Consider the following 23,109-nt stretch of genomic DNA (forward strand, 5'->3'; position numbering starts at 1 on the left):
TATTTCACCATGGGGTAGCGAGGGCTTGGTGCTACACAGTGGAGTAAGTCAGTGAATTAGTGACTCTGGCCCCAAGGTCCTTGTTCATCTGTCAGTCTCTGGCTCTCTGTTCTGCCAGACTACCCTGTCTACCTAGCGGCTCAAGTACAGACAGTCTGGAAATGGAGGAAAATGGCAAGTTTCATAGTAATCTATCATGTGACTGCCTATTTTTCAGGAATGCTTGGGTATTTTTAACCATTTTTTTTTAAGTGAGGTATTTGGTCTTGTATATCCCTCCAGCCCTGTAGGTGTGGTGCTAATTTTCTTGCTTATTCTTGGGTTCCTCAGCACTCAACAATACAACAGTTTATCCAGCACTCATGGAGAAACAAACTTTTCAAGCATTTTAGGCTGGAATGGAAGCATCAATATGAAATATTGTGCTGGTTTTCATATTCTTTAAACTGCAATAGTGTTGTCTTTTCTTTATGGTGTCTGCTGAATTTTTTGAATTTAAAAGTATATTGAATTTTAAGGCTTCCTATTCACCCATTCCTCCTCAAACAGCAAACTTACATCTCACAATGTTTCACAATTGCCTGCTGTGACAATAAATAACTTCTCTTCAGTATTAGAGATTATTTTAAAATAGTTTCCACCCTCCACAATAAATCTAATTTCTAAACTTCTTCAATATCATAGATTGCTATGTGAAGTTACACATACTATGAGTTTGTTCAGTGAAACGTGAATATCAAAGATTTGCCCATCACAGGAACTGCATGTCAGAGTCTTACGCATTATTAGATTTCCACAAAAGGGAATTCACACTGTAACAGTTAGAGAAACAAAAAGACAAGGCAGGACACTCAGCAGTCCATTGAAAAGCAGTACCAGAGTGCTATGGGCAACAGGGTGCCATCCCTATCTTCCTTTTCTTATTCCTGCCTGCCAGGGTAACCACATTTGATAGGAGGTCAGTTGTGACGAGTGACCTTGAAGTTATAGTTGGTATCAGTAGTCCATTTGTCTGGAACTCTTCTTCCTCCACAGACCCGTTTTTACAGGTGCATTTTATAGACCTTTAGATTCAGACGTTCTTCCTACACTGCTGCTACACAGGTTTTGACAAAAACTAGTCCTCAAAGTGTCATGTAAAGTATTATAGTCCCTTTGAGGCTGACGTACATTTTACTACACATGAAGATCTGCCCCAAGAGTGTTATCTTGCATGCACATGCTGCAGCAGAGTGTGTGCAGGATGGCTAGCAGAGGCCCCAGGGGAAAGAATGAAACGGGACTCCTTTTCTAACTGCCCACTGCTGTTCTTCCAACTCCTGAGCTCTTGTGAAGTTACTCAGTCTTTACACTTAATATCTACTTTCTCTGTGGTACTGAGGGGAGAGGAGAAGAAGGGGAATGAGTTAGTTAAAAATCACTATATGTCCTATTAGGGAAAAACTCTCTTAAAAAAACTGAAAGTGAAAAGGTAGAATCCAGTTGCTTCTTACCTCCAATATCTCTGCTTGCTTGTATTGCTTTTCTATTATATAGTGTTGTATTATTTATAGTAGTGGCTACAAGGTGTCTGAGAGAGGGATGAGAGCAGGAAAAAACAATCCACTAATGTATTACATCCCAAGTTCATTAGCATCTTGTTTTACTCTAATGCAGCAGGTATGTCTGCCAAATGCAAAACTTGGCCCACTGCTCTAAATTATAAAGCTGAGCAAATAAGCTTCTGGATCCTGACTGTGAATTAGAAAAACATAAGCAACAGCAAATGTAATTGCAGTAGACTAACACTACAGGTATTAAATAAGAACGTGATGCTGTAGGAAGCCACACGCTAAGTGTTAGTTGCTTTATAGTTGCTTCCCACCTCAGCTTTTATTTTGTTCTTTGTTCCTTCTTTCTGGTCTTCAGAATTGAAAGCGCTCACTGAAGGGGTAATATTTGAGATCCATGTTCATATCAAGTGCTAATCTAGTATCAGCTGCCTTTAAAATGGCTGTCAAATACATTTTAGTGAGCTGTGCTTGCTAAGCGTTTTCTAATACTGATGTCATTAGCATAAAAGAAGGCTGATTATCCAAGTTTGATTAGTTCCCCCCCTTAAATTGAGAAGAAAAAAATATTACAGACATTTTCTAACAGAAATTACTTAGACCAATGTCTTAAGGTTCTAATTTGTCTTTACGTCTCCCTTGCCCTCCTGAAGCAGTAGGCTTCAACACATCATGCAATCAAAAGAAATGTTTATGACTTTTAGCAGGTACACAGTTGCTTTCTGAAAGCAGTAACTAATTGTATTTCACTTGTCAGTCAAGGAATGTATTTCTGTCAGATTTATGAGAAACACTCATCTTTGCTTAACCTTTCCTCAGCTGGGACAGATTTTATGGTATATAGCATACAATTCAGTGCATTATGCTGCTCAACCTTATTCATTCATACAAGATTCCGAGGGCATACAGTGCCACAGGTAACATATATTTAGATGCTTATTAGGTTTCTATGGAAAGCAGTTAAAGTCAATGGCAGGCTGTGGTAAAGGTGGAACAATGCAACACCGTGGATCAAGAAGGATGCTCTTGTCCAGAGGCAGAGACCACACACCATGGCAGGTTCACAACAGGTCACCGAGAGTCGCGTTACCTATAGCCCGTGGCACAAACCACGTAGATCTGCTCTTGGAAAGAGTGGCAAAGCACAGGTGACTGCTCACTGCTGCTTTGTTACTGTTCATAAACAAAGCTAAGGGGACTGGGTATTTCCCTTAAGATATGACAGAGAGAAATAAGTTACAAAATTAGGACAAATAAACTTTTATTTCTTTCAGTAGCATCTCCTGTGAACTCATATTCTCTGGTGTCTAATTTTTTGCTCAAACATCAGGAGTTTCTCTCCATGGAAATATTCAAGTGAAATATAATGTTACTTTATGTTACATAACAGATCATTGAAAATAATTTTATTTTGCTGAGTTGCAAGTACTTTGGTTTGACGTTTGAAAAAGTAGCTTGGTATTCTTTTTCCTCTGTTGCCACTTTCTCTCCTCTGTGTGTCTGGATTGTCAGAGGGCTTGTGGAAGCCATGAAGGTGAACTTCATCTTGTTTGCATGCTCTATGCAAAATGGACCTAAATTAGACTGGATTTTTTGCCTCTTTTAGCTGTTTTCTGTACATGTGGGATTTATTTCTGAGATGACAGAGCACAGTTTGACGGTAGTAAGTATATAGCCATCAAATAAAACCAATTGTTGATGAAATATGTGAAAGCAACAAAGCACCTTAAAGGGAAATTATTTGTCTGAAGACAGTAGTGTAGAGGTCACTGATCAAATGCATAGATTTTCTTTTTGAGAGAAGAGCTTTCACTTAAATTGATGTCCAAAGGTGTTGAAGTATTTTGCAGCCTCTTGCCAAGTTATGAAACTTGCTTACAAAATGAAAACATCAGCATCTTCATTTTACAAAAAGAGAAGCAGATGCAAAGCCTGTCTTCTGATTTACTTCCTATTGTTTTCACTTCAGTGTCACCATCCTTCAGTTTATACATGAGTATGTACTTGAACCAAAACAATAAAGCAGAATGGCCAGGGTACCAGCAACAATTTTGTAATAGCTGAATCTGGAAGTCAATACATGAGCCAACTTTGGATCTGTTCGGAGTTAAGCAAAAGTAAGAGAAGGACCTTGGCCTTTGAAAACTAAATTCTACAGAGGCTAATTATTAATCTGATTCACATGGGTTGTAATTTACATGATACGTGTTTCAAAGGGGAAATTGTGTTTTCCCTTTTTTTGTGCTTTTGTTTCTTATAAAGTGCCTACTTTTACCACATACTGTACCAATGTTTTCCCTGCAGAAGAAATGTTTCACTAGATAATTTGTGCTGGTGTGTATATGCACAGCCTGAGAACAGTAGCTTTTTAATTGACACACTTGAGTGCAGTACAGATAATATCTGCTTTTCTCATTCTTTAGCGTAGCTGTTATTGAGGAATGTAAAGATGATTTTCAAGGGCATGAATATAAAAACCTGTATCTGAAAACTCTGATTATTGATGGCATATGTATGTGGAACATATTCGAGAAATACCATGGCATTTCACAGATTTAGGCCCTTTATCCCACTCCTCTTTAATTCAATATTAAAAAGAAAATGTTGTCTAGACAGAACAAAACTCCTGCTGGCTTCTGTGAAAGAAGAACAATTCCTGGGCGTGCAGCAGCATCAGGAAGAAAGAGCTGAATCTCAGAGGTCACCAGACAGCTTAGAAATTTCTGTTACTTGAGTGCAGATGACAGACGATACCGTGACTATCAGCATCTAAAATGTAGTTCATCTGGTGCAAAATACAGCATCTGCTTAACACGTTAGAGTCGCGCTGTGCAGCACCTGCATAGAATACAGGGCAGAAAATGAGGAATAATTTCTAGATAGTGGACAGCTGGAGCCCAACGATAAATCAGAAATGTCCTACCAGCAGCGTATACGCAACTGTCTTGGACTCCAGTGCATGACGTGCTTTCCAGTGATCTGGAGATCTGGATCTGGAGATCCAGTGATCTGACAGACCGCATGTTCTGCTCAGCCACTGGAAATGCCTTGAAAGGCTCGTGAGCTGTAGGCGCATTTAATGCATTTACTTTATGCCTTCTTTTCCCTCCATGTAGAGTCACTGATTATTTCAGTGGCCCAAAACATTGCTAAATACCAGTTATTTACTCTTCCTTTTTAAGCATAAGCTGTCTGATTGTGCTAATCTTGTTTTCCACAAGTGTTACTCCTCCACTAGCTGGCTACCCTTTCAGGTGCATTTCTGTCTACCTGTTACTTAGCTGCTGCAATATTTGAAACATTTCACATCCCAGCTGAGATTATGGTCATCTAAAACATAATTACACTCTACAAAGGCAAGGTTCTTATCTTTTCATATTCTTGCTGTCTAAAAGAATCGAAGAGCTCTTCAGAGCTAATGAGCTTTTTCTTGCTTTGGATTAAAAAAAAAATGTTTTAATATGTGCCATCTAGGAGAAAAAAAAAAGGGCAGAAATAAATAGATATGAGATGTAAAATTCTGTCTTATTGCCTGTCAGTCAAGCACTGCACATGCTGTCTTTTTCTTAAGCTGAGGAACCTCTATAGCAGGTACAGCATTTTTCTGTTCTAGGGTGAGGGCTGGAGGTGTGAGAGGCCTGGATGGAGCTGTGCTGGAGCAGTTCCCAGCTGGCCAGCAGCTTCTCAACAACTGTCATGAGCTGATGGGAGGACGCATTCACTGCATAGCGGCTGATGCTGAAGTTGGTGTAGCCTGAAAAGCTTTAGAAGTTGCTGTTATGCCACAGGATTATACTTGTCTAATGTGGTGAGTTGACCACAGCCAGCAGCCGAGCACCCACACAGCTGCTCACTCGCCCCCTCTGCCCCACCCCCAGTGGGATGACAGGGAGAATAGGAAGAGCAAAAGCAAGAAAACTTGTGGGTCGAGATAAATACAGTTTAGTGTGTGAAGGAAAGAGGGGGAAAAACAAGTGAAGCAAAGGAAATCGTTCACCACCTCCCACAGGCAGACTGATACACAGCCAGTCTCCAAACAGCAGCCACCTTGGGAGCCAAAAACCCACCCTCTTCTTCCTCGACTCATTTTTATTGCTGAGCATGACATTATATGGTATGAAATATCCACTGGGCTGTGTCTCCTCCAAACGTCTTGGAAGGGGGACAGAGGAGGAAAAGATATGATCTTGAGGCTGTGTAACCAAAACATGGGTGTGTTACCAACATTTTCCTGACAAATCCACAACACAGCACCATAGAGGCTGTTCCGAAGAAGGTTAACTCCATCCCAGCCACACTCAATACATCTGTATTTATAAATCCTGTTCAGATTCTCAACTTATGGAAAGGGTTCTTTGTCTCACAGCATACACAAATGCTAGATATTACTTAATAAATCTTCCACCTCCTCTCTCTGCTACCAGTTGGTCTGCTAAGGGAGCGGTAATTTAGTAACTACACTGAAAGTTCAAACAGTGTAATTGTCATCAAGTGAAAAAGAAGTTCTCTGGAGAATGGTTATTATTTTGCCCAGAAAAAAAAAAATTAAGAAAAGCAAGAAAGAAATCTTATCCTGCTAGACTAAAAATATTAAGCTGTTGGCAGGATGGGAGTGTTTTTGTGGAGTTTGCAGTGATTACACTGTCAAACAGCAGTAGAGATTTTGTTGAGCAGAATCAGTACTCTACAAGATTTGAAAGTCTTTCAAAAAGGCGTGTGGGTGTGTGAAAAGTGAAGTAACAAGGATTGTCATTAAGGAGAAATGAGCTAAAATGAGGCTGAGGAGGAATTTTATTTTTGAATGCTCAGAAGAAAAATCCCTTGATACTCAGTAGTTAGATTAGAGAACAGCACAAATGCTTTGGAGAGAGAGCGAGCACAAGTTCTGCAAATGGAGACTGCAGTGATTCGATTTGAAAAAGGTATATACCAATAAACGAAATTCTGCGATTAGAAGTCCCTTTTTCTTTCTCCTGTGGTGGTTTTTCTCTCAAATCCATAGTCATGAAGGCTGTGTAATAATAAAAAGACATTTAACACACAGAGATATATGATTACAGATCAACACAGCAAGCTTTTTGTTTTTTGTTGATGGCTTGTTTGTCAGTGTGGGTGAATTTGTACAAAGGGAGGGCTTTTTTGTTCAGAAATTCAGTTAAAAGCAGGAGTTTAAAGTTGCAGAAAGTTTACTATGATTTGATAGACAGGTGTACAAAGTAAGTGTGGAGTTACAAAGAATAATGGTGCAAATAGGGATCAGTTTAGGGATGCTTGTGGGCCAATACACGATGTGGTAAATCTGCTTGTAACTAAACTTAGTTTCTAACTAAAGGCAGACATGCAAATGAAATGGTTTAATAAGAGAGCCCAAAAGGAAATTACTGAAGATTACAATAGATTATTTCAAACAAAGCAATTCTTTTTGCTCTTATTAAAATATCTTAGCCCAACATTGGGTATTCATTGATGTTTTAATTTGTTTACTTTCTCAATACACTGCAAATCATCTGTTTCAGTCATACATTTACTCCAAACCGATACCAAAATCATTAGATTTTGGCAGCAGAGTTCTTCATGTCTTACTGTAATTGTCTGTCTTTGGTAGTTGTGTGTGTTTATATACTTTCAGCACGTTGACATGAGAAATTCTAACACTTCCTTATTGTTTAGTATTGTAGAAAATATGGTAGCTGTTGGGACTTTTGGCAAACTGTATGCAGAAGGAATTTTACAAATTATTGTGGATGTCACAATATTATTTTTACTGGCATTGTTTCCTTACTCAGTTTTCTGCCTAATTTAGTATGTGCTTGTTTTGTTCTAATTTGTTTGCATTAATTTAATGAGAAAATAAGTATGCTTGTCCACTAGATCCTGAGACACTCCTGATTTGAACTAATATGAACAAAGCAGAAACTGGCCAATTAAACAGAAATCCATGCAGATAAGTAAGGCAATTATACACACCTATGACCCAAAAAGAGAAATCTGTGCTCTGGGAAAGATGATGCTGCAGTTTTATGCAATGAGAATGTGCCTTTGAAAGCAAATTGTGTGTATGCTGGGCTAGAATCAGAGAACGGTTTGGGTCGGAGGGGAATTTTAAAGGCCATCAAATCCAGGGGTGTCAAACTCATTTCATTGGGGGCCACATCAGCCTTGCAGTTGCCTTCAAAGGGCCGAATGTAATTTTAGAAGTGTATAAATGTAACTACTCCTACATTTATACATATATACATGTATACATATATAAATGTAACTACTCCTACATTTATACATATATACATGTATACTTATATAAATGTAACTACTCCTACGTTTATACATATATACATGTATACATATATAAATGTAGCTACTCCTACATTTACACAGGCTTAAGATTACATTTGGCCCCCAGTGAAACGAGTTTGACACCCTGATGTAATCCACCCCCTGCCATGGGCAAAGACATCTGCCACTAGGCCAGGTGGCTCAAAGCCCCATCCAACCTGACCTTGAAAACTTCCAAGTATTAGGAGTTAAAAGCATAACAGATTTATGTTAAAGGTATAATGGGGGTAGGGGTCATATATTTAAGAAGCAACAATGCTGCATTTATGTCCAGACACATGATAAAAAGCCACATGATGTAAGCAGCCATATGAGAAACTAGAAAGGCATGAGCAGGTCTGCAATAAGTTATAATTGCTTGTTACTTTGAGAAGTCATTTTGAGTAATGGAGCACTCATTGCCTTTAGTCCACAGAATGAGCAGCTTTATGGAAAAAAAATACAGTTTCTGATCTTAAATACTCGTTCTTTTTGCTGTCTGACTTCTGTGGCTCTAACAAGTTTGGGTCAGTTGCTTCTTACTCGGGTGGCTAATGGATGTTAACAGCACTGTGAATGCTGTCATCTCGCATTGATATCAGAAGACCTTAATAAGGCAGGGAAGACTGAAAAGAAAACATAGCATTGAATAGCATCAGTGAGAGAAATCCCAGGAACTTTGTATGGCCTTGCACTTTTCCTGTAAATTAGTAGAGCAGAGAAGGGTCTTCTGACTCATTTCTGGGCATTGGATGTGCTGATCTGTCTGGCTCAGTGATGCTGCATGTGCAGCTCCTGGGCATGGTCTGAGATGTGGTGTGGAGCTGAGACACTGGCAGGATAGTATATGCTCTTCTCTTTTTTGGTCAGAAGGCCAAGTTCAAGTGTTTGAAGTGTTTGTATCCAGCCCCTGGGCTACTCAGCCCACACTGCTTCAAAACTGCTCTTTGTTTGAGCCTTTTGTGGCAGAACATGTGCAGCAAAACACCTCTCCCACCCTCTCTTCCCGCCTGCCCAGCTTTGAAACCAGCTTAGATTGTCAAGTGGTTTTTGTCTTTGATTATAACACTGTATTGAATATTTCACTGTACTCATCCTGTAGAAAAATCTGTGGTTTCTCATCTGTTTTATTTTTTTTGCAAGCATGAGTTACCAAGCCAGGTAATAGGGTACTAAAAGTGCTTAACATTAATAAAACTAATGAACAGCAGTGTTGGATTTGTCCTCATGCATGCAATCAATTTTATGAAGCTGTCTTCTTCAGTCATTTCTCCAGGTGCTCATACAGGGCTCTGGGAAAAATGAGTAATAAATACTTAAACACTTTCAATACTTTGATGAATATTTTACATTGTAGAATGTGTGAATATTACTAACATTAATGCAGACTTGAGAGTTAGAAAAACTTTTATAACCAGAATGGCTGGTCACTAGGCTGTAACTCAGGGAATACAGGTGGAACTGAGTGAAAAAAGTGTTCGCCAAATTGTCTGCATGCATTTTGTAAAGCACTGAGAGTACAAATGGAAAATGTTTCCTAGAGCGTATCTAGTTCTCAGGCAGGCCCAGTGACAAAGGGTGTAGTGTAGGCCAGACCATAGCAAGGGTGAGACAAAAGGAACGATAAATAAATAACCTGTCCTTTCTAAATGAGCGTTTTTAAATGCATTGGTAAGGTTTTGATGTTTAAGGTGAAGGAAATAGTCAGAGGAGTCTTTTCTTTGTAACCAAAGGAGAGAAAGTCACGGAGGATGTCCAGACAGGGTAATGTGGTGAGAGCCATCTCAGAAATGCTATCATATACCATTCCTACGATGGGAATGAGATACAACAACGTAATAGTGGTAGATTTCAAAAAAAGCATGTCTAAGTGCAAGCTTACCTCACTGTGGAGGAAAGATTGGAAGTGCAGTAAGAGAACAAACCCAAATGGGAGAATAGGAGGTGGAAACTGTATCTGGTTCCTAAGGTCAAAGACAGAAGTGTGGCACAGGCACTTAAAGACATTATGGGAAAGACCCAGGCACAAAATGAAATGCAGCTAACAAGAGAAATCAGAAGTAATAAGAAATTTTTAATAGGGCTAGTTGTCAGCGATTCATTGTCAAATGGAAAAGCTTATTGATTAGAATCATCCTGGTTCCTGTACTATTCAGTGCCCTGTTAGCAATTTAGATAATAGAATGTTTTTTTCAAATTCCTGCCAACTCCACAATCCAGTGTAGTGACTTATGGGCAGACATACTCTGATCCAGTTACGTGAAGTTTCGAAATGTTCCCAGTTCACATTAACTGCCAGGTTCTCAAAGCCGTTGATTTTACTTTTAAGAAAGGTCTGTATTCAGTATTGAGGTTGCACTGAAGAGAAAAAAGACAGACACTGAAAATACAAGTGAAAATGAGTGCATGTCCGCTCGGTTTTCATTTACAATGATATTTAGAGAAAATATTGGTTGTTTCTTTGGGATGCCCTGAACTCAAAGACATAGGCATACATGGACCTGCATAGTTAGAATGAAATCAATTTAAAAACACACCACCACAGGTTCAGTTCTAGGTGACCGGCAATGTTATCTTGTTTACTAGTCAGAAGATCATCTCTAAAGCCATACCAAGGTTGTCCTCTGATCTGAAATGCTGAGGCACAGAGTGGTGGGAGATAGATGAGTGAGCAACACACCTCTTGGCCGAGCTGCAGGCTTTGAATGTTGGGAGTGGGATAAGATGAAATGTTGTGGTGACATGTTATAAACAAATCGAGCAACCAGATCTGTCTGAGCTCTGAAAGAATGGGCTTTAGTATGACTAGATAAGATTTTTGAGATGTCTGATAGCAAGCCTGAATTCTATCCACCAGACAGCTGGAAATGCCCTAGAGTCCACAAGAAGATTAGATAGTCTTTCTCCTAAACAAATTTAAGGCAGCACTTTCAGTTTAATCTAGTGTCTGAAGTCTTGCTTCTACCAGAAAAAGGCTTAATGAAGAAAACCGCTGGGCAGATGGACTGACTGAAGTGTGAAAATTGAATTAGAATTAAGATTAGAATTAAAATTTAGATGTGGCCTGAGGTAATCTTATAAATTATGGGCTTTGCAAGACTGGCTGCAGAGAGCTGCCTTTTTTGTGGTCTCGTATTTGGCGTACTGGCTACAAGAAACATAATTAGTAGTGAAAAGGAGAAGGGGATTGCCTGGCTCAGCCAGTATTGCACTGACTTTCAGGAAAGAAAATCTTGACCAAGAATCACACGATGTTCTTCAGGCATCTTTTACACACAATGCAAAACTATAGTTTTGTACTGTGGCAGAGAATACCTGGGAGAATGCTACCAAGTATATCCTTGCAGAGTCTGACTTACCTGTAGGAAAGAAAATAGTCTAAGTCCCAGTGTTTAATGGAAAGATTCACTGCAGAGCCTCACAGAATGTACGTTTCATTTAGCTTTGTAAGTGGTTCTGCAGTAATGTGCCTTGTTCAAGTTTAAGAGTTTGCCAAGGCAGCACGGGAACTATCAGGTACAGTGACTCTGAACAGCACAGACTGTGACTTGAGAAGGCAAAGGCTTTCAAAAAGATGGAATAGAGATATGAGTCTGACTTTAGACTCACAAGGGATGTAATTATTCAGTGTAAAAATTATATATATATATTTTTTATATATATATATAATATATATATTTATATATATATAGTTGAATTTCAACTTATTAAGGGCCAATTTTCTGGAAGAAAAGGGCAATTAATAAGTAGACAATTCGGAACCAATGGAATCAAGCACATAAGAATCACATGAATTAATGAATTATTAGCATTGAGTGATTATGATTAATGAATGACTAGCATTGTCCCAGACCCAACTGAAGCATGAAGATCTGATTTTGAAAGCTGTTGAACAATATACCATAAGGAGTTCTGTGTTACTTTGTTTCTAGGAATATAAGATATGCATATATTTGTATGTATGTATACCCATTTATATCTTATACAGGCTACCATGTGCTGTGATTGATGTGATTACCTGTGAGTTACTGTCTATAAATGAAGTGCTGATGTCCAGGTGCTTGTCACTATTGCCATAACTTGATACATCATCACTGTTGGGTTAGATTCGTCTGAATTCTTTCATTCCTCACTGTACAAGAAAGTACAAAGCACCACATTTCAATGGGATGGGCCTTTGCCAGCTGGTGGGAGAGCACTGTTTTTGAACAGTAAGAAAATCCTTTCCATAAGGAGGAAATCTTTAGAAAACATGCCTTTAAAAGGGTGGCTATTCAGAAGAGTTTTTAAAATGCTGACAAAATGGTTATAATGATTTTGCTGATGGCGTTCCTGAGTAAATAACTGAGGTCAATCAATTCAGGCTTTGTATAAGAGGGACAGCTTTGAAGCTATTAAAAAACTTGGCCTTTCTGTGTCTCCCAGGTCCGGGAGACTGTTAGGAAGTGTGGTCTGGGGCTAAACTTCTGAAGTGCATCCTGAATTCTCTGAGATCCAGCATTATCAGAGGACCACCATAAGCTAGCAGGGCAGGCTGACCTTCAATCTTCTGAAACATTCAGCTTTCAAAGATGTATATTAATCGTTTCTATTGTATTGCTGTGAGTCACCAGGTTTCCTTCAGCTGAGAAACACTTCTGCTGAAGGACAAAATCAGCAAGTGCCACTTGCTTCCTCCATTTACCTTCTGACCTCATTTTACCAACTGTATATCCATGTGTACTTCATGTTTGCAAAGATAAAAGTGAACACCTTGAAATAATTTCTCTGGTGTGGCACTCCACTGTAGTAGCAGGATATGATAGCTCAATACATCTAGAGCTCTTCTTGCTTGATTTCCTGTGCACACATCTTCTGTTCACAGAAGTACAGAATTGGTCAGAAGGCCTTTTTTTTTTTCCCCAGCTGTACAGTTACATTTAGCACATGCAGGCCTAAATCTTTTGAAAAGAAATATTCTGAAAAGCTCTAATTTAAGGGCTTTTAAGAGGTATCCTGTTTCTGTGAAGAACAGGGGAACCAGGTAAGCAATGGGGAAGCTCAAACAAAACAGAGAATTCTCTCACTAATGTGCTCATATTATGGGTATAGAAGATAGAGATTAATACTTTATTGTTGTAGGCAGGTGTAGCCTTGTGGAGATCCAGGTGTATTCTTAAAGCAGCACAGCAAAGCAGGATGGGGAGGCGCCTGATGCACGGGGCAATGGCTGCGCTGTGCACCAGAGCAGCAGGGAAGGAGGCATTCTCAGTTCCCCAGAAAAACCCACCATTTCTCCTTTTATTTTCACCTTTCACACAGTGACGTTAATTTAAGGCCTGAGAACTCTGCCCCTGACACAGTGACTGTGGGCGCCAAGAGGCAGCAGGATACCGGGATCCTGCTTCTTGTGACTAGCACGAGCTCATGGGATTCAGTTTCTGTACCATGCAGAGGGGTGTAACTGCTCATCAGTTCTTCCTCATTACTTCAGTGTCCACTAATCTGCTTGTAAATAATCTTGCAGACTGGATGATATATGGACCATGCCTCGGGGCTGGTGTATTCAAACCCCCAGAGTTAACGTTTTGTGATTCAGAATTCCTAAATAATTATTGAGGGCTTTGTTTTGCCTATGCAAGGTAGTTTCATATATGTTTACATGGGAATCAAGGTCCTGCTGGGTTCCTTGAAAAATCTGTCACCTTTTGAAATTTCAGTTGTTTCTGAAAATCGACAATTAACATATGTGTGCTGTATATCTCAAGACAACGGAGCTGTCTGTATTTGTTTTACAAGTTTGCTGTTAGCGGCTATGGGTGAGCAGAAGTTTATACCTCTTGAAGAAATACACCTGCTTGAAGAAATACATTGGTAGTATTTTAAAGAAACAATTGTTCTGACCCTCCTGAGGCTAATTTTGAATAGTGCTGTGTGAACGCAACAGCCTTCTAGAGGAACAAGAAACAACGCTTTGCCACGTTTGGGCACTAAGGTAGAATTGCTAACATACTTTGTAGTCCCGTTTCTAGTTTTGCAGCGCACATGTAGCTCTTGGTACCAACAACTAGGATACAGGAACTGTTTGTAATGAGCTCTCCAGTGATTTCTTGTATTCTATGCACCCTTGAGATATTCAGTAATGTCCTATAGACTTTCTGTTCTTTTGTTACTGATCTTTCTCATTACCTATGAGTGCCTCATAGTTGGGAGCAGAATTGGGAACTGTCAGGACAGCCCAGTGCAGTGCTAAGGAAAGATCAATCCGCTTCAGTCCTTGCTATGCAAACTTGGATACTGCTTTGTGACAGAACTTTTGTCCTTTATATGTACCCAGATATATGCATTGCTTATGCTTGTAGTATATTGTGCTGGTTTTGGCTGGGATAGAGTTAATTTTCTTTCTAGTAGCTAGTATGGGGCTGTGTTTCAGATTTGTGCTGAAAACAGTGCTGCTAACACAGGGACGTTTTTGTTATTGCTGAGCAGGATTTACACAGAGTCAAGGCCATTTCTGCTTCTCACACCACCCACCAGCGAGTGGGCTGGGGGTGCACAAGAAGCCAGGGGGGACACAGCTGAGACAGCTGATCCCAATGGACCAAAGGGATATTCCACATCATAGAAAGCATAGAAAGCTGAAGGAAAAAGGATGGAGGGAACGTTCAGAGTGATGGCACTTGTCTTCCCAAGTAACTGTTACACATGATGGAGCCCGGCTTTCCTGGAGATGGCTGAACACCTGCCTACCAATGGGACATAGTTAATGAATTCCATGTTTTGCTTTGCTTGTGAGCAGCTTTTGCTTCACCTATTCAACTGTGTTTATCTCACCCCATTAGTTTTTTCACTTTTACTCTTCCGATTCTCTCCCACATCGCACCGGGAGGGTAGTGGCTGTGTGGTGCTTAGTTGCCAGCTGGGGTACGTACATAAACCACTACGTGCTTGTAAATGTGTGATATTTCTGTCTCCGTTTTCCCCTTGGTAGAATGTTGAATATTGTATTGATATCAGCGTGTGAATATAGGAGAGAAATCTCTGCCAATACACTTAAGTTTTGGATAGTATCAAAAGAAGAAAATGTTGCTGTTTGTCCTCAGGCTAATGGTTTCCTTGCTGATCCTACACAGCTTTTCTTGGGCCTGATGTCACCAAAGCAAATGTTCTCCATTATTTTTCTTTCTAGATTAATACAGCAGATAATTTCACCAATTGCAAGGAGGAAACAGAAGATGATGACACTTACGTGCTTATGTTAGGCTCAGAAACACAACCAGCCATGAGTAAGTCATGCTGTTAGACAGCTTTATTGGTAACAAAGCATGCGTTGTATCAAGTGAGTGAGATTATGGACAAACGGAGGCAGATTATTGTAATACTTTCAATTTCCATATGTTACTGGAACTTCAGGGAGGGTGTATGTTTTGGGAGAAGGGGGAAAGCAGGTGAGGGATTCAGTCAGGATAACAAAGTCATCGCTCAGTAAGACAGACCTCAGTGCAACCTGGTACATTCTGGAAGTTTGTGATCTCTGCTCTGAATCTAGAAAACAGCTGAATCCTCAGTTCTCAGAGAACATCCTTTATATAAGGGGAGACACTGCCCATAGGTGACAGCAGCTCCTGTGTGGAGGCACAGATAGTAAACATGTTGCAGCTTGATGTTCATACATCTAAGCATAGATATTCATAATCCGTGTTGTCATATGCATTCCCCTTGAAAGCAAAGTTGCTTGTTTGCGTTTACTGATGGTATATATTTAGCATGTGTTTTACAGTTTTACTTCTGTAGTTTACCCTGTCATGTTACTGAGGTTGAGTACCCAACTCTTGGTGCCATATGTGGTGATTAAAATGTGCACTTTCACATCCCTCCACTATATTCTTGGTCTGTGGGCCACTAAAGACAGAAGAGCTCGATTTCCACAGGAGTGCAGCCATGTCTCCCCAGGGCAGTGTTTATTTCATTTTAGAGAGATTTAAATAAGCACCCAAACCCCACCGCATAAAAACAAGCTGTTTGAGCTATGGCTTTATTTTACTAAGTGTTGCACTGTGCTGCACTGAAAGTCAAGTAACACAAATTACTGAGGCAAGTGTGCAATTTCATTCTGACAGCAACTCTAGAAAAGTTTAACGTTGCAGGCAGAAAGATGGTGTGTATCAGAGTAGCAAGATATTATAAAAACTTCCACTGTTGATTTGGTAAATATTTAAAAAGCTGTTCACTGACAGTATGTACTTGACAGCTTTCCTACTGTATTAGTTCATGAAAGTTTTATTAGCCCTTGTGTTGCTTCTGTGGGAATCCTTGAAACGAGAAATGTTTCCAGATGGCAAATTTTAAATGAAATAATGCATTCTTTAGCATTAAAAGCCAAGCGGAACCCAGGAGATCAGTATGAAATTGAATCAAGATGCCAACAAGAAGCTGAGGTGGATGAGGAAAAGAAAGATGATGTAGAAGACAGCAGAAAGGAGACAGAACATGAAGATCAAGAAGAGCAAGATTTATACAGCTTTCACAACAGTCCTGACGGTTTGTATGCCAGCATACCTGATGATCTCCAAGAGAACAGAAGCAGCTTTTTCGGTAAAAGGCCACCCCCACCTCCTCCTCGAAATCTGCCCGGCATCCTAAACCAGGACGATCTCCACAATTTATCACAAGGTATGATCTTGGGAGGAAAGTAACGCCAGATGCAAACATGTGCAAGTGCAGACGAGGTGCTGCTGTAGAGATTTTGTATGATCTCTCTGGCAGCAGTAGCCGGGTGTATGGCCCAAATTCTGCAAAGCAAGCACGTGCACGTGAACTTTGCTGCGTCAAGATCCTCGTGAGCAGGTCTGTCAGCTGATGCTGTGGTATGGCCTGCTGGCCTTGGCTTGCAGCCTTTCCTCACTCTGCCCATCTCAGAGAACTGTCAAATAATACGTGGTGCATTGGATTTACAAGAGAGGCTTGAAACAAAAGATCGAGCTTGTGTTTTTGTCAAGTTGACTTAAATATTTACCATTTTAAAATATTAAATAATTGTCTTGATTTAATACAGCTTGGGATTTTGCAGGTAGAATTAATACAAAGTGACTGTGCAGAGATAAGTAACAGTATTTTATTAAATTTTAGCCAGTGTTATGGATAGAAATCATAGAATCATTTCAGTTGGAAGAGACCTTAGCACTAAACCATGTCCCTAAGAACCTCCTCTAAATGCCTTTGAAACACCTCCAGGGATGGTGACTCCACCACTGCCCTGGGCAGCCTGTATAAAAAGTTATACTGTGTTGCAGATTGAAAAGAAACAGGGAGGTTTTGGCCTTTAATGAAATGCTTTGCCTTTTTTTTTTTAATTCTTCCACCCCAGAGAAGTAGTTTTATTCAAGTGATGAGAAGCCAAAGATACTGTTTGTATCTATTTCAGAAGGGATGATTATCATTTTTTCTCATTGGAAAAAACAAGTATGCAAAAGAATTCAAGCTTAAATACCAGGCTTAAATAACCACATAGGGAAAAAAAAAAAACAACACCTTCTTATTTGTCGTGGACGCTACTGATAAGCGTGCCCACAAATTGCATCTCAGTTTCTCCACTGCTTATTACTGTTAATTCTGTTTTTAAATGTGGTGTAAACTATTGGAGTCTTAAATTACCATCACCAAGCACTTTGAAGTTCACATAACTAGACAGAAATAGCTATTTAGCCTTATAGCCTGCTATAGGTAGGTTTTCATCCTGTTTTTTGCTGTAAAAGACAAAGCTGGCTATATGCAGGAAGTCGCAGGTGGATTCTAAGAGAAAGAGGGGCAAAATCAAGTCAGTGTTAAAGATGCGTTTAGCTTCTGCGAAATCCTCAGGTGCAGCTCTATGTGTGCAGAAATGAGGGGCCAGGTTCAGCATAGAGGGTTTGTTAGTGTAGGTTTGATATAAATGCCTGTCTTGCAATAGCTCTGATGTGGCTCTACCATCAAGTAGCAATGAGACCCTCTCTGCCAAATGCCCCTTGTCTGCTGTGGGCACCAGCAGAGAAAGTTTCTTGGCTACACAGTGTCCTGTGCTGGTGAGGCAGCTCTAATGAGTCATTACTATGTATTTTTAGGTGTTGCTGTGGAATACCTAAAAGGCAAGTCCCCTCTTCTTGGCATCCTTCTTTTGGCAGTGGCAAGAGAGTGCCCCCTGTGCGAGTTAAATGAAAGAATATCCTACAGAGAGAGAAACAAAATTTTTATGGTGACATGGAAACAAAATATTTTTCATATTAAATATGGCGGGGTATTAATCCCACTTGTTTTAAAACATTTTTATATGTTAGCCAAAATACGTGTTGATAGTACATATCAATAATACATCCCATTTATAAATGACACATCCCACTTATTAATGTATCACGCAAAGATTGTTGAGCTCCTCTGAACATATAAACATATAAAACAATTCTTTGAATAGCAGCCAAAGAACTGAAAACACCAGGAGCGAGCACAGCCTAGCTTAGCAGATTCACAGGTAGATGACAACACAAGGGAAAAATGACTCAGTACAAGAATTGCAGTCAGGTCTCCTGGTTTTGCAGGAAAGATGGGGAATCATCACCAGGAAGTTATAACCATTTCTGGGAACACCAGCCTCAGTAACAGCTTCTAACCCTTAGCAGTTTGTGGGTTTTCTAAAGACAAATCAAACCCAGGTATCAGGGAAACTCATTGATTCCTTTTAATGCTGTACAATGTAAAAGCTGAAGGAAAGCAAATTTTGAGTAATTGTGTGTATATGCAATACAGGCCATACAGAGAGTCAGGAAAATGACGGGGCGCTGTGGGTGTTTGGGTAGTCTTAACACAGATTATAAGGGGTCATAATTTTCATCTGTGCTATAAAGTACATCTTGGGAGAGCCCTCAAAATGAGTGGGACATTGAAGATGTAGGAAAGACAAAATCCAACATTTTCCAAAATAAATTTCAATTGTTAAGTCATTGTTGCAGTAGCTAACAAGTAGCTCCAAAATGCCAAGGGCCACAGGTACCACTTACTTGGCTTCACCATTAAAGAACATGTTTGTGTGACTTGTGGGAGCATCTGGGGCACTCGGTATTTCTTTTAAGTAACCCCTGTGTTTTGAGGCTAATAGCTAAGCATCTATTTTTGATAATCTGATATGAAATCATGAGGAGGCCCTGAAGTTGGAATTACTCCTTTGGGCCATCGTTTCTACTAACTTAGACCATCAGAAGCCTCTGAAAATCAGAGCACTTCAGTTTAGGAGTGAAATTAGCTCTCTGAGTTGCTTTAGGAAACTCTAAAGCTTTAATTAAAGTCTAAATCTCCTTTCTTTACCCTATGTATGGAACACAATTCCTTGCTTTTTCAGAGAAGAATTTTGTGGAGGGCAGAAATGAAAGAGAACATGGTGATGGACTCGTAAGAGCGTGCTGCAGAGAAGACCAAGATACATACAAGGGAGACAGCAAAGAGGAACACCCGTACACTTTTGCAAATTTGGATGAATCTGTGTACGATTTCATCCTGGCTGAGGAGAACGAAGAGAAAAGGAAAGAACGCGGGTCTTTCATCCTGAACAGGCCGCCAGCCCCTGCCCCTCGTCCCATATGTTCACCGGTCAGAGAGGAGAACACTCCCTATATAGTACAAGGTTAGTGCTGCGGCTTTGTAAATATTTGCTGGTAAAATATATACATGTCTCTTCTATTTGATGAATAACATTTTTAAAAGACTTGTTCCATTACTTTCAAACTAACAAATTGATTGATTCAGTCAACCTGTTCTCACCTTTCTCTGACTAACGTTAATTTTCAACTTGCATCTCAAACAGCATCATTTTTTGGTTTACTTTTACAAAAATTATGATAATATAATGGAAAATTAAGAATTGCTGGGCTAGCTGGGAGTGTGTGTTTTAACAGTGCAAACAGAACGTGCTATCTGGATCGCTTTGCCTTGCAGTTTTACTTCATTCTGAGAGAGATTTTAGCCATATTTTCTTTTTTCTGATGAGAGCAGTATGGAGAAACGCCTGTGTGAGAGCTCCTCTTTCAAATATCCTTTCTTAATGCAAGATGCTAGAAATGGCCCGCTGAGGAAGGATTATGTCCTTTTAGCTTTTCTGTGAAAACTAGGGGATCTTTTTGAGCTTATCCATGGAAACATAAGGCTGGAAGAGATTTCAGGTACCTTGTAGTCCAATTCAGACTGAAGCCACATTTCAAAATAACAAAAGGAACTTCTGTGAACCTACTGCAGAGATCTCTGTATAAGCACCTAAATCCATCCTGTCTGCATTTCCAGAGTCCTCTAGAAAAATTTGCCAATGTACAAGAATATGCGTAAGAATAAATGGTAGAAAACCAGGCTGAGAAAGGGCATCAGTAGATTGCTTACTCTATCTAGTGCATGGTTTGTACTTAAACGGGATTAACACTACCCAAATCATCCTTTTTCGTGCACCTCCCTTTTCATGCCTATTTCAGTCAATTATCTATTTTATTCTTCCTAGCTAGCCTTCCTCCTCCAGGCTGTATAACTCCAGGTGAGCGCCAGAATGTGTGGAGTAATGCCTTCACCATTTAGTTGCTCTTTCTTCAGCGTGTTCAGGAGGTATAAGGATGAATCATTACAGTAGTTAAAGTGTAATCCAAGAACAGATGTATATATAGGGAGCCTGTTACAACTTCAGAAGTCCTGAAATGGCTCCTTTTATTGAGATTGCTGGAGCAGTGTCTTGAATCTCGATGCTCCATCATCACAGACAGGCCAAGTGACTTGAAAACCCTTACTGTGAAGATGCATCATTTGGGAGATTGCTTTCACTGTCTTTTATTGCACTCGAGTTCCTGCTTTGTCTACCCTAAGTGTTCACTAAGGAGGACACTGTCGGAGTGTCTTTGATGCACTGCAGTGTTTTTACACCATATATATATATATATACACACAAACACATACTCCCAAGGTTTTTAGCTTTGTTTTTATAAAGGTGTAGTTATAGACAAATTAGGTTCCTGTTGTTCTGTGAATTCAGCCTCTGGCTCAAGTTCATTAACTTATAGAATAAATGAGAAAAGTGGAAATGCTTAAGAAAGCCCCAGCTGAGCCCTCCAGCCTCTGTTCTGCTGCTCGTTGCACATCTGGGCTTTCTCACGCTGTTTTCTCTCCTGTTTTGTGCAGAGATTTCTGAGACAGTGCAATTTTAGGCAGAACTGATATACCTTCAACTGAAAGTTTTTTCTTGCTACTTGGATTGGCAATTTTTGTCCCTCTCCACAGTGATTAAAAAATTGTTACCCAGTCCAGCAATATACCGGTTTCCAGTTTATTATATTAAAACTGCTTATAATTACGGGGTAGGGTGGGAGGGGAAATATTGTTTTGGCTGTAAGAACCAGAAAATTTCATTCCAGTCCATCATTACAATCTGCATGTGTTTGCAGCCCTTGCTTTATAATTTAATCTAAGCAGTGTAAAATAAAATTACCCTGGCTAGTGTGTATACACATTTTTCATCCCTCAAATAAATTGATGATAGTTTCAGTTTTGTTTTCATATACTATGTTAAAAAGAACATTGCGGAAGGTGCAAAGTCAAATAATCACAAAGATGGAACTGAGGTCGTTTTTCTGGTTTACTGCTTTCTCCCTGACACAAACATGAGAATACGGTTCTGAAGGATATAGCTCTGTGCTGCTATTTATCACATGTATTTTGTTTCATCTAGTGATTAAATCGGGGGAGCACAAGATGCAAAACTCTTCAGTGTTTCTCATTCTCCTTTTTGTTTAAAATACAATTTGTGCCCGCCCTAGGTCCAGTGCATTGGTTCAGACCCTACTGTGAGAAATGCTGTGATTTGTTCTCTATCCATGGAGTGTTTGGATGCCCAGTATGAAGTAACTAAGCTACCATTTTGATATGAGCAGCATTATACAATACTTCCCTTGTTCAAAGCAGAGATCCCTTTGATTTCAGTGGCAACTATGAGTGCTCAGAACTTCAAATTCATGTGTCTATTCAGCACCTAATGTCGGGGATTCACAAGCCCAATTGCTGGCTTAAATGACTTGTCTTGGGTTATGTGGAGGATTTGTTAGAGAGAAAAGTCCTGTTGCATGGGGCAACTTTTTTACCTACTCACCTGAGGTACCCTTCCCTCCTCTGTATTCTCTCTCCATTCACTAAATAGCTTTTAACTTCCAAAACAAATAACATTCTTGTAAGAAACAGTTTGTCTTCACTGGACAGTTCTGGTTGATCTTCATAACCATTCCCTTCTGGTGTTCAGTAAGGAGCCATGAGATTAGAGAATGGAGCATGATGCAGAGAAGGGGGCTGTATTACAGCTACACAGCCTCCACAAGTGCATCCCCATGTACCCTGCGAGTTAATGGAAAGAACGAGCTTCATGCTGCAAGGTCTGCAGGGGCTGTTGCGATAGTGCCATGCAGAGATGCAAGAGGAAGATTTCTTTCTGCCCTTTGCCTACCCACAGATTTGTCCGTGAGGACAAATTGAGTGGCTGAAGTCCCATGAGAGCTTTCAACACACACTGAAATCCATGAAGGTCCTTGAAGCAAAAGTGGTGGTGTTTCCAGAATAGCAACAAAGCAAGCAAGCAAACAGCCTTCTTTGTAATAAGTAGCTTTCAGACACACGCAAGCACACATTTACACCCGGCAGAAAGCCTGCTCGGTATGGATTGACACAGGGTGCTCTGTAGAACAGGATAGTGGAACTGTTGATCTACAGAAAACAAGCTGATTTTTAGACTCACTTTCAGAGCAGGATCCCTTCCAACCCAAACTATTCTTTGATTCTATGATCTACACTTAGAAACCTAGGCAGCAGACACTCAGTGATGCACGTTGTCTTAACTGAACTGCAATCTATAGTTTAGATTATTTCAGTGTTTTTTCAATAGTCTGCTGCCAAAACAACTGTTAAATAAATGGATGAAGGTGTCGTATTTTCAGTTTACAATGCAATTTTAATGCTTCCTATTGATACCAGATTTGATTAAGCTGGAAACCAAAGTCCCCAGGATATTCTCAGGAGAGGTGCCTGAGTTTCTGTAATGCCTCCCTACCATTTCTGAAGTCTGACCTACCAGCACTGCCTCAGGGCTTAAGGATTACATTAATGTCCTGGTTTGATCATTTACCTCTTATCAGACACCAGCATAAATAAAACTTGGTATGTTATAGCCTTAGTTGCTTTGCAAACCTCTCACAAATCCCAGAAGGAATGCATTTCCCCTCTGTGC

General features: G+C 39.9%; 1 protein-coding gene across 5 annotated transcripts in view; it reads left to right on the forward strand.

Moving 5' to 3' along the window:
* Positions 1-23,109, forward strand: part of BANK1 (B cell scaffold protein with ankyrin repeats 1) — a 128,361-nt gene that overhangs the window by 88,305 nt on the left and 16,947 nt on the right. For all 5 annotated transcript variants that reach the window (XM_082052092.1, XM_082052091.1, XM_082052095.1 and 2 more), the window contains 3 exons: positions 15,031-15,127; positions 16,212-16,514; positions 19,210-19,491. In XM_082052092.1, coding sequence (XP_081908218.1) covers positions 15,031-15,127; positions 16,212-16,514; positions 19,210-19,491 — 682 coding nt within the window. The remainder of the gene's footprint in view (positions 1-15,030; positions 15,128-16,211; positions 16,515-19,209; positions 19,492-23,109) is intronic.

The sequence above is a fragment of the Streptopelia decaocto genome, assembly GCF_964273445.1.
Source record: "Streptopelia decaocto genome assembly, chromosome: 4".
Classification (NCBI taxonomy): Eukaryota; Metazoa; Chordata; class Aves; order Columbiformes; family Columbidae; genus Streptopelia; species Streptopelia decaocto.